This window comes from Lemur catta, chromosome 9 (assembly GCF_020740605.2).
Source record: "Lemur catta isolate mLemCat1 chromosome 9, mLemCat1.pri, whole genome shotgun sequence".
NCBI lineage: Eukaryota > Metazoa > Chordata > Mammalia > Primates > Lemuridae > Lemur > Lemur catta.
The window spans coordinates 60,525,055-60,552,071 of NC_059136.1; the positions used below are offsets into that span (position 1 = coordinate 60,525,055).

The window sequence follows — 27,017 nt, forward strand, 5'->3', positions numbered from 1 at the left end:
CAATGGGGTCCTTGCCCACACCTTTTCCCTCTCCACTGGGAGGTTCTACAGAAGTACCTATTGGAAAAGGAATGTATCCCCCCAAACTCTTAATATATTCTATTCTATGTTTATATGAAACTGAATATTTCATAGCCTTTAAACCTTATGATACTGAGGATAACCACAGCTGACAATAGGTTTTTGACAGGTTTCAAAGGTAGTGGGTGTTAAATCTAAATGCTGCACACAGTTTTCTACTGGAGTTTTCATCCCACATATTTTCCACTTAGTTATGAAACAAGAAAAAGCTACTGAAACATTAGCTGTTCTTTACCATGATTTTAGCAGTCCATAATTTCAGTATTATGTGTCAAACAGGTGCAATGCATGTGCATGTATGCACATAGCATACAAATGTAAACAAATAGTTAAATGGTAGGAACCATTGCTTTGTTGGTTTTTGTTTCAAGAGATATTCAGGATAACTGCAGCTTCTTTAGGGTGGTAAGAAGTTCATATGAGCCTGATGTTTTCTATCCATCTATCTATCTATCTTTCTCTCAGTAGACTTTGGCAACAATTTCATTGTCTTTGCTCTTCCTTATAATTTCCCTACTGATCTGCTACTTCATGGGAAAAACCTTTCTTACTGTTCCTAAATCCCTAAATGTTCCCAAGTTCATAGGTTCCTAAACACTAGGGACATGCATCTTGAGATCAGATCAACTGATCATAAATGAACAGTGGCAAAATTAAAAGATTAATTTTAAAAACAGCATTTACAAAGAGAACTTGACATGTTCACCATGAAAAATATCATACTGCTCTAAGATTGATTTTATACTACAAAAATATTTGATGTAAAAGAGAAGAAAGCAACCCATGACACCTAGGAACTGGCCTGACATTTACAGGTAGGCATCAGTGGTGTTGAAGAAACCAGGCCACCTTCTTCTCTTGCCAGACACGTAATTAATCTAACAGAACACCAGCACCAGACAAGGTCACTCTGCAACTGTAATGAAATGAGTCAAAACTAGCCATTTCATAATTTTGGCTAAGCCCAGAAAAAAAATCACTGTCAAACTACAAAATATCAACCATCACCTTTTCTGAGTAATATATGAGTGACTACTGCCTCTTTACCAATTAAAACTTTTGTCCCCATCTGGTCTGTCCTCTCCATAGATGTAATTTATTAAGATATCCAGTCATAGAATTTTCACTGCTTGCTAATAGCACCCAATCTAGAGCAAACCCCTACTTCCTTAGACTCTCCCCAAACCATCCTATAATCAGAATCCAAATTTTCCGAGTCCTTTCTAACACCCTTTTCCTGAGATGTCTCATGGCCCTCCATGACATGTGTTCTCCTGTACTGCAATGAGCAATGAACCCAAGTTGTTCAACCACAGGTGTGGTCCTGGTTTCAGACAAAGCAAAGGTTACAGGGGCATGGACTCTTGCGGCATACTGTTCTGATGTGAAGTTGCATCATATGTTTGGAGAGGATGAGGTAGGTAAAACGATGAGAGAGGTTTCTCTAGTGAGGGTGGGCAAGAATGCTTCCTTGCACAAATTCTAATTCCAAACAACCACTTGAGAGTTTCTTACACTCAGCTCCTTCTGCTGTTTAATGAGGTCTTACACAGAGGCACCCACACACACTGACTCATTGTTGGGAAGGGTTTTGTGGTTTAACCTGACTTTTTATCTCATACAAATCCCAGGCTAGCTCAGCAGCTGGTTGTTATTTTCGACAAGTCAAATATGATTGACCTCTGAGGTTCTGAGAGTGGGAAATGTAAGAGTTCCAAGGACACCCATTAGAGGGTAGTTTAGAAACGTGACATGTAATCTGGCATCTCAATATCTTTACAGAAATGAATTGAGACAGGAAGAAGGTAAAGTAGAAAGTTATGGGGAAAGTCTCTAAGGAAGTGGTTTTAAAAACTATCATCTAAGCTGAGGGAAATTATTATAAAACATAAAAAATGCTAGGTTTTCAACTGGTGTTTGGTTTCTGGAAATCTGTTACTTACATAACTACACTACCATGTAGAAATTAGTTTATTTTTATAAGTTGTGCCTCAACATTTGCCAGTGCATTGGAATTATGTGGGTAGGAGGCAAAGATGATTATCTCCACTCACACATTAGAAAACTGAGTCATGTAAGTTGGATAACATTTCCAGAATCTCAGCGACAGGGCCCTAGGACTCACCCCGGTCTTCCCACTCCAGAGAACTCTCAGAATCCATCAAAGTGCTGTTCGTGTGAAGTAACCTCCTTGTCATCCTTTTGGTTCCAAACCTGATAATGCTAATATACCTGGGAAAACACTGCCTAGATCACATAGCTCTTAGCTAGTTACAATAGGTAGTTTTTGTGTAAACAGACAAGCAAGGACTCAGAGCCCATCCTGTTCCTCAAAGGATGGTTCCCAAACATCCTGAATCTTTGGCATCAGGGGAATTTCGGGAAAAATGAACATTCCAAATCTCACCCCAGACTTGCTCCATTAGTATTTTGGGGTTTGGGGCTTGGGAATCTGTAATTGTAACAAGCTTTACAGGAGCTTCTTAACTACATTGTTTAAATACTACTCGTCTAGGGGTTTCCAAAGGCCACTCAAAATTAAAGAAAGGGTCAACTAGCCCATCCTGAGTTCAATACACACAAAATTGTTGAGAAGGAAAAGTGGCAAATGTTTAAATTATGAGTCACCAAGCAAAATTTTCAGAAGGGCCCCTGTTAGTTTTTATTGACTGCAAATTAAATTGATCTCCAGCAGAAAGGGATCCAGACATTTTTCAGATCCTCCAGCAACAAAGCTGCTGCCCTTATGGCCAAAGGGGATGGGGGGTTTGGGGGGGGAGGGGGAGAAATCCTGTACTAATAGCAGCTGAAAAGGAACTGGTAGACTATTCTGATATTAGCAGGGTCTGCAACCTTAGGTTGGGTCTTGTTTGAAGGGGAAACTGCAAACCATAATCCTGGAACATTAAGATTGCTTCTAGGCCTGTGCTTTTAGGAAAGATGCAAATGCATAGTAAAGTAGATAGAAGCAATGCAACTTTCTTAATAGCAGTGGATGCCTAGGCATTTTAGGAGTGGTGATATTATATTAATACTTTTTTTTTTTAAATAGAAGGGACACCTATAAAAGCTATTTCAAGGATAGCTTAAACTTCCTATTTTACAGCAAAGCTACAGTCTATTTCTTTTCTTCCTGTATATGCAGTAGTTTTAATTGAGCTGTTCTTTTGAGATACCTATGTTTAAAATTAATCAAATTTGATTAAAAATAATGCTACACACCAGTCTGTTACCTTAAAGTAGCATATTTTAAAAGCCAGGCTGTAGGTTTAAATGCAAAAAAATCTCCTGTAAACTAACCAAGGCAACATAAGGGAATGAGAGTCCTGGGTAACACAGCTTCTAAGAGAGACAGACATTAGCCTCAGCCACTCCAGCATTTAAATCTCAATTCCTCTCATTTTCACTGTTGAAATGCATGAGTTTCCATTCTTCAACAACTCTATAACATTTGAAAATTCATAGTGAAATCACACATGCTGTTTTTTTAAGAAGCCATGTTAGGTTATGCAGTGTATAATAAGGTAAGCAATTTATGTAAAATTTCTTTTAGAAAAGCCTCATTTGAAACTTGATTGTACTATATAGAACCAAAGAACATAGATTAAGTGAAATCAGTGAACCTTTTCCCAAATAGTCATCTTGAACACAGATGTTCAAAATGTGCTACAGATGTATAAATCAAGGTACAAAGCTATTTATAAAATTAAAATTCCATTGATCAAAGATGAAACATTTACATTTTTACCTCATTACCAGCTTGGCAACTATTTTGGTGAAAATTAACTATACTTACATGAAATTTATTACATTGTTTTCTTTCATCACTACCATTTCTTCTTAACCATTAATATTTTTAGGGAAACACAAAGTATGAAATATTGCAAAGAAGTACTTTCTCTTTTGAAAACATATTATGAAGAAAAGGGTGAAAAAATAGCCCATTCTCTCTCTTTTTTCTTTGTTTTTAACTTCTCTTTTGATATAACTGAAAGTCAAATATCCTTTGATAATAAAAAAATATTTCCAATATTATCTTATAAACTATGGTTCCATATCACCAAAACAAAATAACTAGAAATACTTAAATTTGATCCAGTGCTGTAAATGCATAACTTCATTTTAAACCAGATACTGTAAATCGGCATTTTAAAACCAGGTACAGACTATGAATATAAAATATTCCATGTTAGCAATAACCTTTTGTGTTTTTTAGTGAGATCTTTTCAAATTAATCTTTCAACACTCATATTGAGAAATCCCAGTTCTTGTCAGTTCTCAAATTTAATGACAGCCTTTTGCATTTGAGATGTTGAGGATTAGAACGAGGTAATGAATGCACAAACTTGGCTAATTTAGCCTACCTTCAGTCCACAAAATTAATGCAACTGAATTCCTAGTGGAAAAGCTTTTTAAATTTAAAATTCTGTTTTGGATTTCTTAATTTACTATTCAAGATATAATGGTAATTACCATCATAAAAAAAATTAAAACACAGAGAAGAGCCCACCACTCCTTGGGGTGGTGCTGACCTGTTGGGGAAGAACTGCTCATTATACAGGGGGGAAAGCCCTTGACCTCAGTGGCCAGCACCTGGGAGAGGTGTACGCAGCGAGGCAGCTGCCTGCCTCAGCCAGGAGCCACAGGCTGCATTGATTCTCCTTTGGTTTTTCACAGTGCGAGGCCATTCCGTCTGTCCCGTGTAATTTGCAGCCATTATCATAGATATTAGATGTGGAAAGGCTTGGCAGGTCACCTAATTCCCTAGCCCTTCGCACAGTGCCCCCGTTGAATATTTATGAGGCAGTTGTTAGCAGGCGCCTGTGGAAGCCAGCCTATTAGCCATCACGGTCATTTACCACCACCTGGGGGCAAACAACATCAAAGGAGCCTTAAAACATAACCATAAGTGGAAAAATAAATAATGAAGCAGTGCCATATTCTAGACATTTGACTAATTGTCAAATAATGAGGTTTATTAAAAACTTTCATAGAAACTAGATTCCGGTAATGTTTGGGGATCAGCGGGAAGGACTCTGAAGGATACCTGGGTGTGGCTTTCTCTTCCTTTGTGTAGGAAATTCTCAAAATGGGCTCTTCCCATGGCAGAGATAGCGAGCACTTCAAAATCCAATCTGAAGGTTTCTTGATTTAGGGACCATAAATTCAGTTAATAAAAGACAGCACAGCACATACTTAATTAAAATAAGACAATATTCTTAGTATTTCTCTGGGACAAGGAGAATTTTGAGACATTTTCAGTTGGCTACAAAGCAGAAACTGGGGGTAAGATTTAGCATTATTTGATACATGGGATAATTGAGACATGAATTTCTGTTGGATTTCTGTTTGCGAGGCTGGGTGTATGTAAGGCTGCACTGATTGCAAAACCTGTATGAACTAAGAAGCTGCCACTCTTTGTTGTTTTCAACATAATCCCAGGAATGTAAAGACATCAGAGAAGGAAAACAGGCTTTTCAGCCAAACGGAGCAGGTTTCAGATCTGCCCTGTACCTCATACCACTTAGGTAACTTCTAGCCAGTTTTAGCCTCAGTTTCCTCATCTGTACAGCAGAAACAGCAATACCTACTCATATGGATAAGAGGAGCAGAGAAAATACTGAATATAATGTATTTGGCACCTTGCAGATCTTCAATAAATATTAGTTTCCCTTTCCCCTCTGAGCATTCTATAGTTCGTTTGAATGTTCATTTCTAAAAGACAGATTATTTATGCATAAAGCAAAAACTTTATTACAGGTAAATTTATGTGGCTCTAAATGCAATCAAATTTTCCAAATATTTCTAACCCATTGAACAGTAGAGCAGGCTTTTTAAGTGCCAAGCAATTAAAATTGTTTCCTTCACATATCCTTGAGTTTAATAGGAAACTGATGCAAAATTTAATGCTGGAGAAGAGACACTCTCAGGCATCCTGTTTATCCCATTTGAAGGACGTGATTTGATACCCTAGAATTTAACAGCTTCCCCTTTTCTGTGGAGTTGGCAAACCCCCTAAAGATGCTCCTTTTCAATAAATACTAAACAATTTGTAGGTCACTTCTTCTTTTCTCCAATATGATGGTAATTCATTTAGACATTAAGGATAGTTATGCATTACAACACGCTTGATATTTAAAGATTAAGAAACACCATTAACTACCATGGGTAAAACCACCATGGGCTTTAACCTCTATCAACTTTTCTCTCCAGTTCTTCTTTCAGCCATTTAATAGCTCCTTCAGGTCGCTCTTCTACTAGAATTCATTTAATTAAATGAATTCATTCATTCAATTTATTGTTTATAATATTAATAAGTGATGCTTACAATGTCTAAAAGCATTACCTTTCTTTTAAATGAAAAAAAAAATAATGTTACTATGATCATGCACACCCAGTATTAAGTGTTTGGATGAAATGGGAAAAATGGTCAATATTCTGGATATTGTCAAATATCCCAGATGTTAAAATTAGAGAGATGAAGTATCTAGATAGATGACTTGTAAATTAAGCTCTACTTTTCTACCTACTAGATACTTCCTGAATAATACAGCTTATGGAATGAAACATGACATATGCTTATTGGTCAGGAAGAGATCCAAAAGAAAGTGAGCATAGCTCCAGAGAGAGTCCCAGTGACTTCTAATTACACATATCATGTTAAGAAATCTGACCCAAATTTTGTCTGAAGGACACGATGATGTGAAATCAGAACTAATTGTATTCAAAAAACGGAAAAAATCCAAAAGAAGCCAAGAATATGCTATTAACAAAAGAGTAAATAAAAAATAAAAGCAGCAACTTACAAGAAAGGTTTGTAGATGGGTAAAAGAAAGTCTTTAAGTTCGTTTCCTGGAGTGGTTCTTCTTTGGTGTGTACACACACACACGATAATAAGGGAAAGCAAAACGGAATGACTAGCTCCTTTACAAGGCACATAAACACATTCTCAGGCAAAATTAAACTCTGTAGTTCTAGGACAGTTAAAAGGCACACACTTTGAAATGTCCCTGAGGGCCTGTGAACTGAGGCACAGGGAGACACATGCCATGATATGAAGGGCATTGTGTGTGCCTCTGTAATCGTCAACAGATGTGGCATGGCAAAACACGGGAAACACAGCTTCCACTTAACACATGCTTTCTGGTGACTGACAGGATTGGAGTCTTAGAACAATGAATGTTTGATGAATGAGGCATCCTGCTTAATTGTGCTAAACTGTTTAGTTCAAATTTTCATAAATAGATTCAACTGTTGAGAAATAGGAAGCCTTTTCCTGATTCTCTCAAGCAAAAACTGGGTAGGGGTAGGAAGGAAATGAAAGAGAGAAGTAAAAGATCATGTTGCCATGGGATACACAAACTGTATAAATCAGGCATTTATGTGGTTATATTAGCAGAAATTGAAATAAAATTGGTTCCAAGACCAGATGTTGAAAAAATTAAGAAAATATGTTTCTTCACTTCTAAGATAGTCTCAACAATTTGTTCCCTACATTTTAGTATGTTGAAGTACCAATTTTTTGAACAATTTAAAATCCATAGCTGATCTTTATTCATGTTTGTTTGATACAGGCAGTTTGTGCTATTTCATCTCTTGCTCCTAAAAGCTCATGAGCAGACTACTCCTTCATTCAAAATGCTCCTGTTTTACATTGTAAGCAATTTTCACTTCTGGAAAAATGGAAGTTTTTGGTTGTAGAGTTTTAACACTAAAAGAGGCTTACAGAGGTAATTGTCCCCTTTACAGGTCAGAGAAGATGCATACTCTATGTTTTTGTTGTTGTTGCTGATGTTTGTTGAATGGCATTGTATGTGCCTCTGTAATCGTCAACAGATGTGGCATGTTGTTGGTTTTGATACATACTACCTTGGTATCACTGCTTGGGATGAGGCTCCTTGACAGTGGAGAAGACCCAGTCAGTCTATCACACATAATCTAGGACTCGATGTTGCCTATGAGAGTCAGAGTGCCATTCATTCTGTGTCCTACTCATATAATCCTCCCACTCACTCTTAACAACCTCAAATCAATATACTTTGGCTGAATAGGAACTATAAAGGGACCTCAAAGTCTCTGGAGGCATTCTTTGAAATGAGGACCTAGTAATGTTATCAATATTTGACTTTTTTCTTCTTTGCTTTATTTCTGAAGTGTTACACCATGTTATGGTCAAGTGAGTCAGGTTGCTTTCCTAACACCGGCCACTGAACCAGTATGTACAGGGTGGTTTAGAGTGAATGCCGGTAGCTCCATCATTCTTTTTTGTAACGACAAAGTAAGTGTGCTAAAGACCCAACAGTAGGTGAATGCTAATAATACTGTGCATCTTTTACGATGTTTCTTAGGATAGTCAAGTATATGCCCAATCATCCTCTCTATTGGGTCTAAATATAGGAGAGCATGCTTATAGCAAAAACTCTTGAATAATTTTTTAAATATAAGACTATACAAACCTCCAACCCCCTGAAAAACCATTTATTGAATATTAACTGTATAGAATGTAATTGACTTTCAAATACATTATCACTTATCAAATACATTCAATTCTCACAATAGTCCTGTGAAATACCATTGCCCTCATTTTACAGATCAGGAAACCGAAGCTCTTAGAAGTTAAATAACTTGTGAAAAGCACACTGCTATAAAGCAATGAATCTTATTCCTCTTTCCTAACATTTGCTCCCTCTCCACCACAAGTGTTAGGTAAGTGGCTAGAACAATTCAAACGTTAAAGGGCAGCTCTGGGCCTTTTATGATTGTTCTTCCTCACTGCCTCATTGTTGGATAACCTACACAGTAGAGTAGCTGCAGAGAGTGTTCTGTACATAACAAATAAATAACTCTGCTTAGTTTTCCTACTTGTATGGGTTAAGGAGAGACTGTGGGGGCAGGGAATAGGAGGACAGAACACTTCAGGTATTAGATTTCTGTAACTCAGTACTGAAGGAGTCTAGACTCCTGGCTTGAATAGCTAAAATAATGATAGTGGCTCATTGAGTGTTAATTTTGTGTCAAGCATTTCACTTTGACCATCTTATTAATATTTTTTCTTATATATAATCTCCTAAGGTATTATGTTGTTACCGCTATTTTATTTAGGAAGAAATTGAGGTTCCAAGAGGTTAAGTGACTTTCCTAAGGTCACACAGCTAGAAAGCAGTAGAGCTAGATTTTGAATCCATTTCTACATGGCTCCTAAATCTGTGCTCTTAATGTCTAGGATATATCATATCCCAGTGGTTCTCAATTCTGCTGTATATTATAACACCTGGGGCGTTTCTGAAACCAGGTGTGCTCAGGCCCTATATCTAGGGCCTCCAAGTTTGCACAAGTACAGTGTGTACCATTCACATGGAATACGGTGGAGTTGTGCTCCAGGAGGTTGGAGGGCCAGGGGGATGAATAGATTCTCGGTAAATTGTGCTCCCTGGATTTGTACAACTGTTGTGGCCTTGCAGCCAGACCAATTCAATCTGAATCTTTTGGCTTGGGGCCTGAGCATTGATATATTTTTAAAAGCTCCCCAGGTAATTTTAAAGTACAGTCAAGGGTATGAAGCACAACTAGAACCTAAACATATCTTGGACTTATATGGGCTTTGACTGGGTCTATGCTAGCACAAAATAGAACATTTAAGCTTATGGGGGGCAATTGAAGCTAACATGCTAAGTGACTATAATTATTAGGTATTCTCAGATAAAATCTTCTGTGAGGAACAGTGAGTCTAGAATTACTGACCCATTTAAACAATGGCTTTATTTCTGTACTACACTTTGCAGTATAGTGCTTAAGGTATTACAAATAGTATCTGTGTATAACTTTATTCTGTAAATATGACATCAATAATAGTTAATAAACTATTTCTGCAAAAATATGTGGATTTTGTAAAGATGTGCTCAGCAAACATTTTTCACTTAGGTTTAAACCTCCAAAAACTGGATAGTTTTGAGTATTGATGAAGTCCACATCCTATTTCTATTTAAGATTCTGTTCTCCCACCTGCCAGGAGACTACTCAAGTTATTACAATAAAGAAAGAAAAAGAAATAAAGACAGAGAGAGAGAGAGAGAGAGAGAGAGAGAGAAAGAGAATGAGAACATTACGAATACTGAGGACACACCTCATACCTCGTCCTGTCACAGGCAACAGATCACCGAGGCTGCAAAGATCCGTAACTAATAGATTTTGCAGAGCTCAGCCATGTTTGCTTTATACATTATGGACTGGAAAGACAATTAAGATAGCAAATGTCATATTTTAAAACAAAATTTAGTTATCATGAATTATGCAATCTTACACTTTCTTGTAAAAATGAGATAATAAAGAGACTTAATTCACTATGTTAAAAATTCCTGTGAGAGGGATATATAAGAATATCAGGTGAAGTGGTCATTTTTGAACTTTAATACTGAGCAAAGGGGAGATTTTTAGGCCAATTAAATTATCCAAACTTACCGAAACTAGGGAGTCTATTGTATACATTTAGATATTACCCATTTCTATAGTAAAAAACCCTTCCCTAATATGAACTCAATTTTACAAAAATCTCTTTAATTGTGATATTTTCCCTGTTATTTTTAATCCTAAACTTAAACTGATAAGTTTAATCCTAATCTTAAACTGATAAGCATATTTTTTAGCAGAGCTCTTATAAGAAATCAATGAAATGTCACACTAAGACTTATTTGATTCAAAGGTTCAACAAGCAGATTATGTCCAATTAGAGTCAGACTTCATTTGTTCATATCTGAGAATTCCAATACAACCACTGCCAATACAGTGCAATGATTTGTGAGGCTACTCTGTATCTCTCCAGCTGGAAGCTTTAATTTGGCAAAACTTCAAGTAGCAAAACATCAATGAAAATGCATCTTTACTGAGAAATTGCTACAAGACTTGGAGTCAATCAGTGAGATCTATGGATCTGTGAAGGTGGGTCTTGTCTTGAGTATGGACACTGCCCAGTGCCCATCATATTTCACTTCTGCTCAAAACCTTCAAAGTGTCTGGCTGTCCTAAATCCTCAGAATGGTATTCAGATCCCAACTGGTGTTCCAGGCAAGCTTTTCAGTTTTACTCTATTCCCCTATATTAATCTAAACTTTGGCCTAACCCGACTACTTATCATTTTAAGAATCTATTACCTACAGGATTTTGCTCATCTCCAACATTTGACATGGAACGCACTCCCTCTCCATCTAAAAAAATTCTGTTATTTCCTGAAAATCAGGTAAAGTGCCTCCTCTTTTGTGATACCCTGATAATTTAATGCATCTTTTGCCTGAACTCCTGTTGCACTTTGTTCTTCTTGTGTCTCAAGTCTCCACTAACTCCTTAAGAACAGGGACTGCACCTTACAAATGACACTGAAGTAAAACAGACCTTATATGTTAATTCTGGCTTCTCCACCTAATATCTTTGTGACTTTGGATGAAGAAAATCTCCTCAGCTCCACTTGCCTCCTCTGAAAATTGGTTACAGAATAATAATGTATACTTCAAAATGTTTTTGTGAGATGATGGAATTATATGACATAATGTATGTAAAGCACCTATTATCATATTTGACACATAGTAGACATTCAATATATGTTAAATTCCTTCGTTATACTGCTTGTCTAAATTGCTGTATAGCATTTACTAGGTATTTATTGAATGATTGAATGAAATTGTGAAATTGTCTGAGTCAAGTCTAAGAAGAAAGAACAGGTAATAGTATCTCGAGGATCTAACTATGGTACTCCAAGGTAATTAGTTTAATAAATCCCATAATGATTCATATTTGTAATCTCTTCCTTACTTCATAAAGAAAAACTAGAGATAAGTATTTAAATATTTTAGAAATCAGTATTTTCAGGTTTTAAAACAAAAATAAGAAATATGGAAATGATATACTGAGAGTAATATGCATCATAGGTTAACAGAAATTTGTACATCTCTAGTAGAATGTATATATTAAAGACAAAAAGAATTAAAAAATCTTTTCAATAATCATACTATTGTTGATTGTGTTGGTATTGTTTCTCTGAGACTACTGGGTGTGTATTATGTGATAAAGTAAATGAGTGATTATTTTGTTCCACTGAGAACCAAGATTTTTGGCAAGTGAAAAAGTAGATACAGATACAACATCAGTGAGGTTAAGTGCAACCTCGCAGTCCTGAACTTGAATTGGAAATGTCATATAATTAATAATATAATTTCTCTTTAGAGAAAAAATACATTTTTTTAGTTCCGTCTGCTGAAAATGCTTAAAAGCAATGACCAATCTAGTAGCAATAAGCACATTTACTGCTCAGATTGTGGCTTCTAAATACTATGATTTAATAAAAGAAATTAGGCTCTTTGAAGAAATAGTTGATTTCAGATCTAGGGCAGGAAATGTAAAAGACAGCCTGGAACAATTTGTCACATTAGAAAGCTAGAACACTACAGTTTTTTTCTTAGAAATTTCAATGTAGCTTTGTTCATTAATAGTTTTCTATGATGAAGTCTTTCATCTTATTTTCATCACTATTAAGTCAACCAAATAGCAGTCAGTTTTCAATTGTGAGTTCTGGGAGAGAAGGGACCATGTATAATTTTTCTGTCTTCCATAATTTATATGTAATATAGCTACCCATTGATTCAAGTGTTACATAAGGAGTCAATTAGAATACTTATAAAGCATTCATTGAAACTGATGGAAAGTCAAATGCATAGGAAGGGGAACCCAGAAGAGCTAACCTGGAGACCTTGAAAGGACAGATAGTGAAGGAAAAATTTTCTAGGCTATGTTATTAGAAGTCACAGGAAATAGTAGATAGTGAAACTTAAGAGTGTTTTATGGGTCATTATAGGGCAGAAAATGGAGCAATGCTATAATGCCATCCTCTGATTTTCTAAAGTAATTGCTTCTCACCCTTTGCTACTCCCTCAAGCTCTTGTTTCCCTCTAAGTGCTTTTCGCTCTGAGCCTCCTACGTGAGCGTAATCCGGATACTTCCTGGCATGAGCTTTAGGGATTCCCATCCTAAAACAATGCTTTCATCAGGTGTCTCCTGATAAAGACTTCTGATGACTTTGCATCAGCTGCAGAAGTTTTCAAGCTGAAATTTATGGACCTTCTTCACCTGACCCAGAGATACTGAACTATTCTCACCACCCACTGCTCTCCAAGATTAATTACTCAGGGAAGTCCCTTTCTTAACTGTTTCCCACAGGGACACCTGCCATGTTCATATTATTTCTCTCACCAGGAATGTCCTTCTCTACTCCTTCTGTCCACTCTTATACTGCATATCCCTCAGTATCCACCTCAAGCTCCCTCCTTCCAGGTTTCTCCTGTCCTCTGTCCTATGAATGCCTGTGGTTATTCTGCAAGTGTTATTTATCTTGGTACTGTACCAAAAACTTTCTTTTACTGTTACTTGTGTTCATCTTTAAATCAATACACCTAATAAGTAAACATTTATGGGATAACTTTCATGTGCCAGGTAATAACGGGTGCTGTGGGTATATAAACGAGAATAAAATACTCTATTGGTCTTCAATCCAGTTAAAGAGATAAAATACAAAGTATATTAACTTTCAAGTAAAAGTGTGTGTTTTAAGTAATAGTTCAAGGCAGCAATAGAAGAGACTTTATAAGGAAGTGCATGACTAACTGCCCTATGACAGTTCTCTTCTCCTCATCTGTATTCATCCTAGAAGGCATGAGCTAGGTCTGCTTGGGCAAGATACTCAATGGCTCATGTTGCAGCTGAAGCAGGTCTACTGCCAGGGGGAAGAGCAGAAGAAGCTGTTCTGATGCACAATTTCTAGGAATGCAGTACTGATGAGGATGTTATACACACCAACCTAGCGTATAGCAGGCAAGGAATATTAAAGCAAGAGCTCTAACTCACCTGAGCTAAAGAGGTAAGAGGAAACCACCCGCTATAATTCTCTGTATAACTCTTATGCCTCTCTAATAGTTTTCTCCATTCTTGATTTATTTTTTTGTTTTAGTCTGTCTCCTCCCACTATCCTATCCCTCCTCTGTAATGTAAACTCTACAAGAGCAGAGACCTGGTAAGTCTTTTTCATGCTCTATCTTCAGTGTCTAAACAGTGCCTGGTTTGTGGTAGGTGCTCAAGACATACTTGTTGATTGAATGAAACTGCTCCAAATATTTAAATGAGGGCCCCAGGGCTATCGTCACAAATCAGAGTGACCTTTTCATGTTCCCAGTGGGGTAAGATCTACTCACCATGGAGCATCGATCTCTTCAAACATCACTGCACAGAGTATTTTCAACATAAGGGAGGCATCTTTTAATTAGGGACAGCAGGGGGCATGGAACTGCTGGGTTGCACTATTCCATCTGGTGACTGAATAACACACGAGTCCTGGGTCCAGAGGCCAAGCCTTCAGTTTAGTTTACACTACCATTCCTACTTGTGTCCTGATTGTCTCCTTTCTTGGAATGTCTTAGGAAAAAGGCCTTCCGAAATGCAGAAATGGAAAGTTTTAATTTAGTTTTGCTTAATGCCATATGAGGTATTAGACAAAAATAAGAAGATGGAAAATATGTGAGATTCTCAGTAGTCTGTATATTTGGTACTTTAACATGGAGTCTGAACAACTATAGAAAAGATGAAAGAAATTAAAATATGATTTTTAAAACAATTCAATATGTAAAGAAAGAGGACAACTCAATGAAGCAATGCCATTATTAATCATAATTTACAGTTGTATAGTGCATTATAGTTAATAAGCCTCTCTCATATTATCTTACTCTTCCTATAAACCTAGACTCTCTTTCTTCAGCATTTGACTCATAGTCATTTTGTGGCAGTCCAGGCACTTCTTCTAGGTACTGGGAATTCTGAGGAATTCACAATTGATCACAATTGTAAGAGCAGGGGAAGTGCTAAGAGGAGAGGTGAACACAGTGCATTACAGGAGCAAACCTAAGAGACACTCGGATGCTAGGATATTAGAGAACAAGGAGCTGAATCAAGGGTGAATAGGAATTAGTTGGTGAAAAAGACAGAATAGGGCAGGTCCAGTGGCAAGAAGTGTGAGAGCACAAGGGTGTGCCAGGAACTTCAATTAGACCTGCGTGACTGACAGATGGATAGAAGGGAGTGGAGGAGCCATGGATCAGGGGGCTGCACACAAGCTAGGCGGTGGAACAAGAAGGGCCTTGAATCCCATGCTAAGTAAACACTTTAGTAATACATAACATTCCAGAGACAGTGGGGAGACACTGAAGGATTCTAAGAGAGGAGCAGAGATGATGAGATATTGTAGCTATTCTTAATTACATACCTCATGGAAATCCTCATATTCTTTCTAAAGAATCCCATTTTTTCTCACACATGAGGAAGCTATGTTTTTCAGTGGAGACTGGGCCCCACCCTATCCCCAGGAGGTAAAATTAGATCAATATAAGCCAATCTTAGTAATTCCACTCCATTGATGCTGCATGAATTAGCCATTGACATCTGTCACAATTGTGCTCAAAAAGATTAAGGAGAAACCTTTTTTAGGGGTTCTGAAAAATATTTCCTCACTCTTAAAAAGGGATACCAGCCAGGCATAGTGGCACACACTTGTAGTCCTAGGTACTCAGGAGGCTGAGGCGGGAGGATCGCTTGAGCCCAGGAGCTCTGGGCTGTGGGGTGCTCTGCTGATTGGATGTCCATTAAGTTTGGCATCAATATGGTGACCTCTGGGGAGCAAGGGACCACCAGGTTGCCTAAGGATGGATGAACTGGTCCAGGTTGCAAACAAGGCAAGTCAAAACTCCCATGCTGATCAGTAGTGGGATCATGCCTGTGAATAGCCACTGCACTTGAGCCTGGGCAACATAGTGAGACCCTGTCTCTTTAAAAAAGCAGGGGGATATCCACTATGGACATTTTTTCTTCCACTATTGCACAATGTATGAAACGTGTTGCTTGGAGCAACTGCAGTCATCTCGGGATCACGAAAGGACAAGCCAGAAGACAAAAGTCAATATGCTGGGATGGAGACATGGAAAGATGTAAAGAACCAAGGTCCTGATGTGGTTGAATGAATTATGGACTCTGTAACCACCCACTCCAGAGTTCTTTTTAAGTGAATTTTAAAGATACCCTTACTGCCATTCTGAGTTGGTTCTTCTGTTTTATTTTTCAAGCAAAAGCATCCCAACTGATATATTGATTTTCAATTTAGGAAGTTCAGTCTGGAAGCTGTGAGCCAATTAGGTGGAAGGGGATTAAGAATGCAGGTCGGGACATTAGTAGGAGGCTGCTGTAGGAGTCAGTGAGTTCTGATGAGGCAAGGTCTGTAGAGTGGAGAGGAGGAAATGGGTTTAAGAAATACGAGGGGCCGGGCGCGGTAGCTCACGCCTGTAATCCTAGCCCTCTGGGAGGCCGAGGCAGGTGGATCGCTTGAGGTCAGGAGTTCGAGACCAGCCTGAGTGAGACCCCTGTCTCTACTAAAAATAGAAAGAAATTATCTGGCCAACTAAAAATATATATAGAAAAAATTAGCCGGGCATGGTGGCGCATGCCTGTAGTCCCAGCTACTCGAGAGGCTGAGGCAGTAGGATCGCTTAAGCCCAGGAGTTTGAGGTTGCTGTGAGCTAGGCTGACGCCACGGCACTCACTCTAGCCCCGGCAACAAAGTGAGACTCTGTCTCAAAAAAAAAAAAAAGAAATACAAGGGATTTGAAGTAAACAGGACTTGGTGACCATTTGGTTATACGTCCTGGACGATTTTGAAGTTTCTGGATCATGGTGCCAGTCAATGAGATAGGGGACAGAGAAGGAAGAGGAACACATGTGGAGACTTTGTAGAAATGATGACAAATAGGCTACCATATCCATTCTGCAGATGAAATAACCAAGTCTCACTCACTAGTCTATAGTTTGTGAAGGTATATGCATCTTGTCTGTCTTTTTTACTACCAATTCCCCAGGGCCATACAATAGTTGATTTTAAATAAGGATGCTTAAAAACAAATGAGTGAGGCTTAGAAAAATTATATTATTTGCCTATGTAGTTAGAAGTTCTGAAGCCAGAGCACACACTGAAGGCCTCTAAGTCTTTCTAACACACTGTCTACCACAAGCCAACAACATTAAAAAAGAATTTGAATCTCAGATTCTGAAGCAGAGGAGATTCTTACTGGCAGGTACAGAGTAAGAGTGGGCTCCCTCCCTCACATCACAGTAAGATGTATCTAATTTTTTTTCATTAATGTGTATCTTATGGAAGAGTTTCTAAAGAGAGAAGATGTTTAGGAAGGATGCATTTAGGGACATCCAAGAACCACAGATTATACCTCATTGATGACATATTCTACAAAATGAAACAGACTACTGTTATTCTAACCTAGAGCTCATAGTTGAGGAATCAGACAAAAACTTAAGATTTAAAGCCTCTTCGCTATCTGGAGTGAATAGGGACTAATCTAAATCCCTCTTAGATAACTTTAAGTTATTTCTTATATTGTCTTTGAAATTGTCAGGGAATCACTGTTAACCATTTTCTGTGTGAGAATCATTAAAGTTTTAGAAGATATTGTTCAAAATCTTAGTCTTTGTTCCTTTAAGAGAAGTAATCTGTATTGCTCTAGCCTTCTTATTTTATATCATTCTTCCAATGTTTTTTACATTTTTTGACTCTTTTTTTTTAGCATCCTTTATTTTTTCCACACTCTTAAGTTGAGAGATCTAAAAGCTTATTGAGAAAATAATCATTTCAATGTTTTTGTTTCTTCTCTCAAGTCCGATTTATGAGAATTTAAATGTTTTCCCAAATCAAACTAAGAGCTATGGAAGAGGCAAAGAAGTAGAAACTATTGACCTTAACCTCAAAGAACTGATCACTAGTATAGGAGGCAGGCTGCACATAAATTAATAATACAAGAACAATATCATAGGGTGTAAATCAAGTGCCTGATTGTGGGATAAAGACTAGAAGTGCTTTGGAAATTTAGAAACGCATTAGAGCACCATGGACTAAGGAAGGATTCATGAATATCAATGAAGACAGTGTGCCTTTAAGGCATCTAGGATTTGGAGGGGAAGAATAGGAGTATGGAGCAGCGTGGAAATGGGAGGAGGCTGGAGTATAAAGATCTAGAACAGGGAGTTTATGTGGAAAGGACATCCAAGATACTTATTTCGCCCCCCAACCTTATATTTGTGTTGATAGTTACCTTGTCCATTATGGATACCATATAGATGGGTGAAGGACATCATCTCTCTTATCCCAAACATGGTCCTTTCAGAAATTGATCTATTTGTCTTCTATAATTAATGAAAATGATGTTGAAATTTAATTCTATCTGTGCTCTTAATTAATATTTTGGTATTCAGTATTCATAGAATATTAAAAAATTGGGGCTCAGTGATCAGATAGTCACCTCAGATTATCAAAATTTAATAGGCCTAGAACATGGTAGGGACTCCATAAATATTCATTGAATCAATGGAAGAGAGGAAAGAAAAAGGGAAAAAAAAGAATGGATGGAGTTTGGAAATGTTATTTCTCACTAATTTTTCAAAACTTAGGGGAGTGGTTATTTACATAATAACTTAATGAGTATTTAGAATCCTATTCTTAGCTTTAAGTTATTACGATTTGCCAGATCTTCAAGAATATAGGGTACACAACTGGTATATTTTTATTTTCTTCTTTAGATCAATTATGGTTATTCATCTTTTTCTAAAGTTCTTAAAAATTTCAATAGGTAACTATAGTTGTAACACAAGCAGTTCCACTGTTTCTTCCAGGAGTAGTGCAAGTTTCAAATATCAAAAGCTAGTTCAAAAGTAATAAGGTGAAGACAACAATAATTTGGTTCTATCTTATAGTACTCTAAATTAAATAATTCCAGGAACATTCATAGTAGTCTAAATGATCTACTGACTTTATATAAACCTTTCTGATCTAAAGGGTAAAAAGGGGAGTGGAACAAAGAATGTGAGAAGAAATGAGTAGTTATATACAATAACAAACTCCTTTCTCCCAGGGGGAAATTATTCTGGAGCAGGAATGAACTGAAATCCTTTGCATAAGCAAGAGCTGAGTAAGATAAACATTTTAGACACTGCCAGAGATTTGGAAGACCATCTCAGCATTCCAGACTCCCCTGTGTTGTTGCATATTGTGGGAAAAGGGCCACCAGCCTTGAAGCCAAAATGGCCTGTTCTCAGGGTGACTTCTGCCCTTAGAGCAGTATAGTCCTAGGCAAGTCATTTAACCCTTCTGAGTCTGTTTCTTCATCTGCAAAATAGGGATACTCATATCTACTTCATAGGATGGTTGTGTAGATAAAACAAAATAGTGTCTGCAAAAAGTCCAACTGATTACTTTACAAATAGTAGGACTTCAATAAGTTGTAACTCTTATTAATTCTTAGGCAATCATAATGGGCTAATTTCCCCACTCCAATCTACTAGGTAGAAATCAAATCTGACCTTGCCTTACTGTGGCAAAGAGGGAAAAGGCTCCCTTACCTCAGGTGAAAAGAATCAGATCAACTTGCTCATTCCAAACAGAACCATTCTTATGGGACATGTACGTGTGAAGGAATACAGCTAGAGCCAAATCTCAATGATCAAACACAACAAAGCAAGAAATACTGGAGGGAGGGAGGTACAAGTTTTTTGTCCTAAATCTGTCTTAGGTTTCAGCTCCTTCTCACCTCCCCTTTGAGCACCCCCAGGCTCCACTCTAATTCACCCCCAATGCACCAGTCTTTTCCTTGCAGCTACTACCCAGAAGCTCACTTAGGGTTTCTCAGATTTTAAGAACTTCCTGTTGAAAAATTTAAGGCTCAGTAAAAATCTAGAATTTCAAACAAATGATTTTGTGCTTAAAGGGCAAACTCTCTCCCCTATATTTAGATCATGTTTATCAATGACATATATAGAGAGAGTCTTGGGTCTATCCAGGAGATGTACAGCATTGTAAATGGAAATATTGCTTTAAGAGAATTTTAAAATATACACAGAACAAATGGAGAGAATTTGGGTCTTTGTATTAGAATAAAGGAAAGCTCCTATTTTTAGCTATGAAAGATTATTATAAACTTTAAAACCTAAAATATGCCTTAAAATCTGCAATATCTCAATAATAAGCTTTTTAAAAATCTTAAATCCATGTAATATGCCATTGGAAAAATCTACTTTGAAGTCTAGGCAAAAAAAAGCTGGAGTGGAATGGGTCTAGAGACACTGTTTTTGTACCTATGACATGTTTTGTCATGCAGAAATAGTTCTAGAAACAGTAATGTTAAAACTTTTCAAAATCTGGCCTTTTTATTTGTATAAAGAACAATTTGCAGATGGATCCTTTAACAATTTTTTTGATTATGTGTTGTGTTGAGGGAACAACCGTGGGTCACAAACACATAATATCAATAGCCCTTTCCATGGCCAGTCTCAGGCAACTTTGTGAAGTATTAATAGTATAAGTTTGTCTTTCTTAAGACTGGTCCAGCTGCTATTCCGATAAGCTCCCAAGGTGTTCTCCCCTTTCACGATTTCATCCCTGTCCCCAGGGGCTTAGGACTTCTCCTCAGGATATTCACATGGTAAGTCACTGATCAGGATAAATTAGTTTATGTCTAACCTCTTAACAGGAGTCTTTGCATTAAGGAAAAACATGATTAGCAGGAAGTATTGCACTCTCAAAGAATGAATCTCTAACGGTAACATTTCAGATACCACAGTATTTGAATAGGGAATTATTTGGATCAGTGAAGATTTCTCATCACAGGACTAGAACTAGAAGAATATTAATAACAATATTGCCTTCTACTCTATTTCCCAGATTTTGGTTGTGAGATCACTTGTGCTACAATCACCAGAGATACCTCTTTGAAAAACAAAACAACAGATTTCTAGGCCCAATTCCAGAATCACTAAATCAGAATCTCTGGGAGTGAGGAGCTTATAATTTAGAAAGAGAAGACAGATGGGTGAGCAAATATAAGGTGAGTACTAGTATTCCAATTTTGAAAATCATCAGATTATGCCTTATAGAGAAAAGCTTAAGGTTTCTATGCATTAACTGGCCTACCAGTATCCATTGTGCCATATTAAAACAGAAATGTTATTTTAAATCTGTAGCAGTATATAAGGAATCAATTTCATCTTTTGGTCTTACCAGGCACTCCAGCTTGGATCCATAAGTTAATATCTTCCCCTTCTCCGTGGTTCAAGACCTGAGTGATATTGAGGGGCTGCAGTAGGTTCATGATCTCTTTCATGATGGCCCTGGCCTTGTCACTGCCAGTGAACTGCAGCCCAGTAGGTAAGAAGGTTCCTGCATCAGACTCCATCACCAGACTGTAGTTGGAAATATTCACCTAAACAAAAGAGAAAAATGTTTGGTTCATATCTGTTGCTTCTATGCTTTCTCTCTGGGAACTATCAAACAAAAATAACCAAGCACTTTACCTCCTCACAAGTTGCGGCCAAAACCCATGTTGCCTTGCCTGACTTAGGGTCTGGCCTGCATGTTACCTAACCATTCTGAGATGCACAATTACTCATCCTAGGGATTTGCCAAACTCAGGAGCTGACTTGGAAGGATTCAAGAAATATAGTGAAGGGAAATATAAAGCCCTATATTAAAGTTGTTCAATTATTTCTACTAGCAATATTCTTTCAACCAATTTTCTTATGTGTCTACTGTGTACCAATATACAATTCCTCCTATACGGCAGGGATCTCCAGACAGTGTTAGCCATGCCCAGACAAAAGAAAGTACACTCTATGAACTCATTTCTTTGTACCTCTTCCCTCTAAATAGATATTCTATCTTATTTGAATTGTGAGTTCTGCCAAAGCTTAAAGGCATCAAACTGACAGGTTTGTCTTGGGTGTCTGATTTTGTTGTTGCTCCATCTGTTGAATCCCAAGGGAGGGGGGTGATAGAAGAAGACATGAAACACTGCTCTCCCTGGTGTAAAACCATAGCACTCTAATCTCAAGCAACTCTGCCAGGCTACTAGTTTGTAAACTCTTTCCAAATAAAGTCTGGTAAGAATGCACACAGTGATTTCATGTAGCCAATATTGTCACTGCAAGAGCTTAGAATATAACAGGCTCCTGACAGGTTGCACAGTTAAATTGCTACCCAGCCCTAAGACTTGCAAGTTTAAGGCCGTCAACCTGGCTAGGCCATCTGTTTCCCAGGATCTATCCACTTCTTCAGGACTGAACAACTACCACTTTGGTTGAGTTATTCCCAAGCTATTCTTGGACAGCACTGCTATTCATTCCTCATTATTCACCTCATAAAAATCAATAGTAACATTTGTACAGTGCTTCCAGAGAGCTTTCACATTTGCAATCTTTGGTTTTCTTTGACAACTCATAAAATAGACAAAATGGCTTTATTGTTGATGCTGTTTTATAGGAAAGGATCTGAAGATCAGAGAGGTCAAATAATTTGCTCAAAGCCACACAGGTGGCAAATGGTAGTGCTGGCTCTGAAATTCTATGCTTTCCAAAACTCCACACTGCCATCACTAACTTGAGGCTGGAGTGGTAAGTCATACTTGTTCTGCATTAGAATGATTTTTTTCACTTACATAACAATTTTGAGGGTTGCATAAGTATTTTTTTCCAAAACAGGTTCCATTTTATAATGATTTCCTAACTATTTTCCATGGAAGTATACTGTTGTTACAAAGGCAAGCATAGTGGCCGGGTTTAAAGGAGGATGTTGCCAGCTGAATGCAGGGCCCTGGGATACCAAAACACTTTTTCTTTTATTGTTATTAATGATGAGAAGGTTAACAAAGCAGAAGCCTGCTCATATTTCTACTCTCACTTCTAAGGAATTTCTGTCTTCATGGTGATTTTCAGTGAAAGACCCAAGGCATTTATAATAAAAAGTGCCACCTCAGCTTTCAGTAGCTGTGGCTACTGCATTATGGTAGCATCATTAGAGTTAATAACATGCAAAATATTTGCATTAATGTCTTACATTCAGGGCTCATTTAACTAGTACATTGGTGCTAGGTCAGCAGGTTGACATATAATTTGGCCTTCCATTGTATGCCCTGCCATACCCCTCACCCCAAACTTCTTCTCTTCCCTGCAAAAAGGAGAAAAGAAAAAATCACAATATATTTTGCAAATGAAAACAGAATTGGGAAATCTTATATGTGAGGGTTCCCATATTGCAGGCAAATTTCATTCTTCCAACAAGAAAATCAGGCAAAGTGCTCCTAATTATGTACTATTTAGGTTAAAAGTGGAGCTAGTTAGCAGTTTGGCTGTCAGACTCAACACTAATGAGAAGCCTGGTGAGGTGGACATAGCCCTGGACCCACTCTGTTCTATTCCTGACTCAGCAACTGACACACTGGGCTGCCGGGGGCAGTGGGGGAGGGAGGTGACTGGCCTCTCCCTCTGTCCCCAAGTCATGTCACCTTGGCCTCTCCATTTGTAGGTTGGTTGGGACAAAAGCTTGAATAATGAACTTGTGCATATGGAGCTTCATGCACCTTTAAAGAAAAGGCTCTTGTAGACCAAAGTGAAAGTGGTTGCATGAATTGAACTTCTTACAGCATGTTCATTAAGTGCTTCCCTGGCCCTCTTTAACTGCAAATGATGTCCTAGGGACAGGGGACATCACAGTTTATGAATGCCACTATGTAATGTCACAGGATGTAGATAGGAACATAGAAAATATGTAAATAAAGGAACTTTCAAAGGTGCTATAGGCTATATATGTGTTGACCATTTTAGCAAAGAGATAAGGAGTACACGCCTTGGAATTATTCAGACTGGGTTTGATCCGCATATTAACCAATCCTTAGCTGTGTGCCTTTGGGCAGCCTGTGAAACCTCAGTTTCTTCCTCCATGAAATGGGGACGATAATAGTACCCAGATCATGAGGTTGTAAGAAACAGTGCATTGTAAAGCTACTGCATAAATAGCACTTGCTAAACAGTAGCATTATTATTGTTACTGTTCTTAGCACTGGGCATCAATACCTCTCAGATTTTCAAGGATGGTTCCAAGATAAACCCTTCTTTAGCTGATTATGATAATGATAGGTAGCATTTTTGTGATGCTTCCTACAAGCCAGACACTGTGAAACACTTTATAGCTCATCCCATGTGATGTTATATTTCCCATTTCACAGATGAAGTAACTGAGGTTTAGTCAGGTTAACTAGCTTTCTCAAGGTTACTAATCTAGTTAAGTGGTGCAGTCAGATTCAAACCCAGAGTTCTGCCTGCCCAAGCAGGCACTCTCAACCTCTGTACTACCCTGTCTCCTCAGAATCACTTCTGTCAGCCTGCAAGTCCTTACTTTTAATTCAGAAATACAGAGACTTTAGTTAAATGTATAGATTCTTAAACATTTTTTCATGATCAGAATACAAAGTCTACTTGGACAGAATTTATTGTTCCTGCTAATAAAGTAATTTAATTAAGCAAAGAGAGGAATGAAAAAAACCAAGACCAAAAACAAAAAACTCTTGCTCCACAGTTTCCTTTCAACTAGGAATAAAAAGCCTACAATCATAAAACATCTTTTCAAGCCAAATAAGACAGGATGTACAGATATCAGTAAACCAGAATTCTGGCATAGGTAGAGAAATGTTTGATTTCTATTCATGTGGAATTTTATTAGCTGCTGCTAACATGATGGCAGCATTCAATTGTTTTCTATTTATATATAAACATCTCCATATGTTTTCAATAAAGAACTAAGAAAACAAACCACCCACCACCCATGACATGGCTTTTTCTCCACATTTATGGAGTCATTATCTAATTGTTAGCACATGGTGAAGGAGTAGGGAAAACAAAAGGTCTCTGCACAAAGAAACTGGAATGAATAGCTGGGTCACTGGGCTGTTGGGACTGCTGCCTCTCAGGAATGTGTCGTCACAAATATCCCTATTCCCTACTGTGCCACGTGTGGGGACACGCTCAGTGTAGATGTGAAGAGCTGATTATAGCTAGTGACAGGGAGCAGAGCCGTGCTCATTTCACTCAATGCATTTTAGCACATGTAGCGAGATACTCATTTTCTTGTTTACAGGGTGTAGGAAGAAACCTGCTCCTAGAGACTGAATGCTTTATTGCTGAGATAACCAGCACTGACTGAGACAAGCTGCGGCACAGAGATGAGGAGGCTGAGCAGCTCAATGATAAGCTCAGATATTATCTGTAAACCCCCCACTTTGTTCTCTTAATAAAAAGAAACATCTCTTTGTCAGGAGCCATGGAACATATTGTTCATTACCATGTAACGTACATAGTGCGATGCAAAGGAATGCTCCCAGGTAACCTCCTAGGTTGGGATCTCTGGATTAGTTAATATCTGCTCAGGGTGGAGGATTTGCAACTTTGTCTTGTGCTACAATCACATCCTATGCTTTTTTTTTTCTCTTTTTAAGGGTCAGGCTACTCTGCCAAAAAACAACTTGGTAACCATTAGCATTCTTTGGGTACAACACAAGATTCAAAAGAAGAAAAGTGTTTAAAATACATATTGCGTGTTTTAAAATACTTCTTAATATAAACACAAAGATGATGTTTGTGTTCTTTGCTTAAAAATTCCAGGAGATTCTTCTTCAGAAATACTGACCCAAGTTCAATAACATCTCCTTTCCTACCAGATTTGGCTTATTTTTCATTTAAAAGCTTTTTATATTCTCATAACTTACAGAAAATAACCTATGAGAAAGCCATGAGAAATTAAACCTGTTTTCTCATGTTTCTCAGTATGTCTTTGGTTTTGACCTAAAGAGAAATCCCAAAATCCAATGAAAAGAAAAAGAGACTCCTATTTGAATTAATCATGTAGCCTTCTCAGTTCATTCTTCAAAGAAGTAAACTCCATGCTGACACAGGGCAATTAGCCTCAGTACCCTTTTCTTGCTCCAGTAAATATTAATATTTTACAAATAATTGTGGTGATGCTGTTTGGTTAGGCAGTAGGCTCAAAACAAGTTCTTAGAAGCAAATCACCTCATGATGTGTGTGCTGACTTGTGCAATCCTCTTTTCCAGCTCCGTCAGTGACCCTGGAGTTCCCAGTTTCTGGGGAAGGTGACGGTTCTTCAGACAGCTTTAGCTTAAACAACTGACATGACTGAATGATAGGCAAAGAGGTTTCTCCCTGCTGTGCAAAGTGAAAATAGGCTTTACTTTCTGGTCAGGTTTACCCTGAAGTTCAGACTTTTATTTCCGACAGTGTCTAGCATTCAGTTTTGAACAGACTTGGGCACCCAAGGGAAAGTCAGGAAAGGGATGATGACAAGGTGGAGTGCCGTTAGTTATTTTTATTTGACAGCTAAACTGGCTGTAGCTTGGGGAAGTGGGCAGTCTTGAGTAAGTTATGTTAGTACTAAAATTGCAGACACTTCTTGTGGTTTAGCCACCATCGTGCCTGGAGTCGGGAACAGAATGAATAGCTTCTGGAGATTCCTTTCCAGCCCTACCATTCTGTGTGTGTGCACAGAGGTATTCTGTTGTGAGACAACCCTATGTTTTTAGGCAATCCAGTTTTTACAATGTCATTTGAAGCACTCTAGATCTTATTGAATTTTCCTCTTGCGCTAGAGTTAAGGTCCATGGATAGCCCTTAAACTTACTGAAAACACACGATCCTTCTCTAAATGTCACTATGGTAACGACAGTGAGCCAGAAGGCTAAAAATATGGCATAAACATTGGCTAAAAAATTCTTTATTTATATTATATAGCAAACATTACTGTATTCAATTTGTTTTTAGGAAAAAAGAATGCAATATCCAGGGCATTTGGTAGATAGACTTAAAAAAGATTTACATGGCAAATTAATGTCTATTTCGCTTTCTAATTTTATTCCTTCACGTTGAAGCAATATAATAATATTAATAATAGAAGCAGTGGGACTTAGAATCTCACAATTAAATTTTGATTCCTTTAATACTACACGTTGGTCGAGTGT

General features: G+C 37.7%; 1 protein-coding gene across 1 annotated transcript in view; it reads right to left on the reverse strand.

Moving 5' to 3' along the window:
• Window positions 1–27,017, reverse strand: part of CPQ (carboxypeptidase Q) — a 434,372-nt gene that overhangs the window by 52,601 nt on the left and 354,754 nt on the right. Inside the window, exon 7 of the mRNA XM_045560416.1 lies at window positions 21,218–21,419. Within this exon, the coding sequence (XP_045416372.1) occupies window positions 21,218–21,419 (202 nt within the window). The remainder of the gene's footprint in view (window positions 1–21,217; window positions 21,420–27,017) is intronic.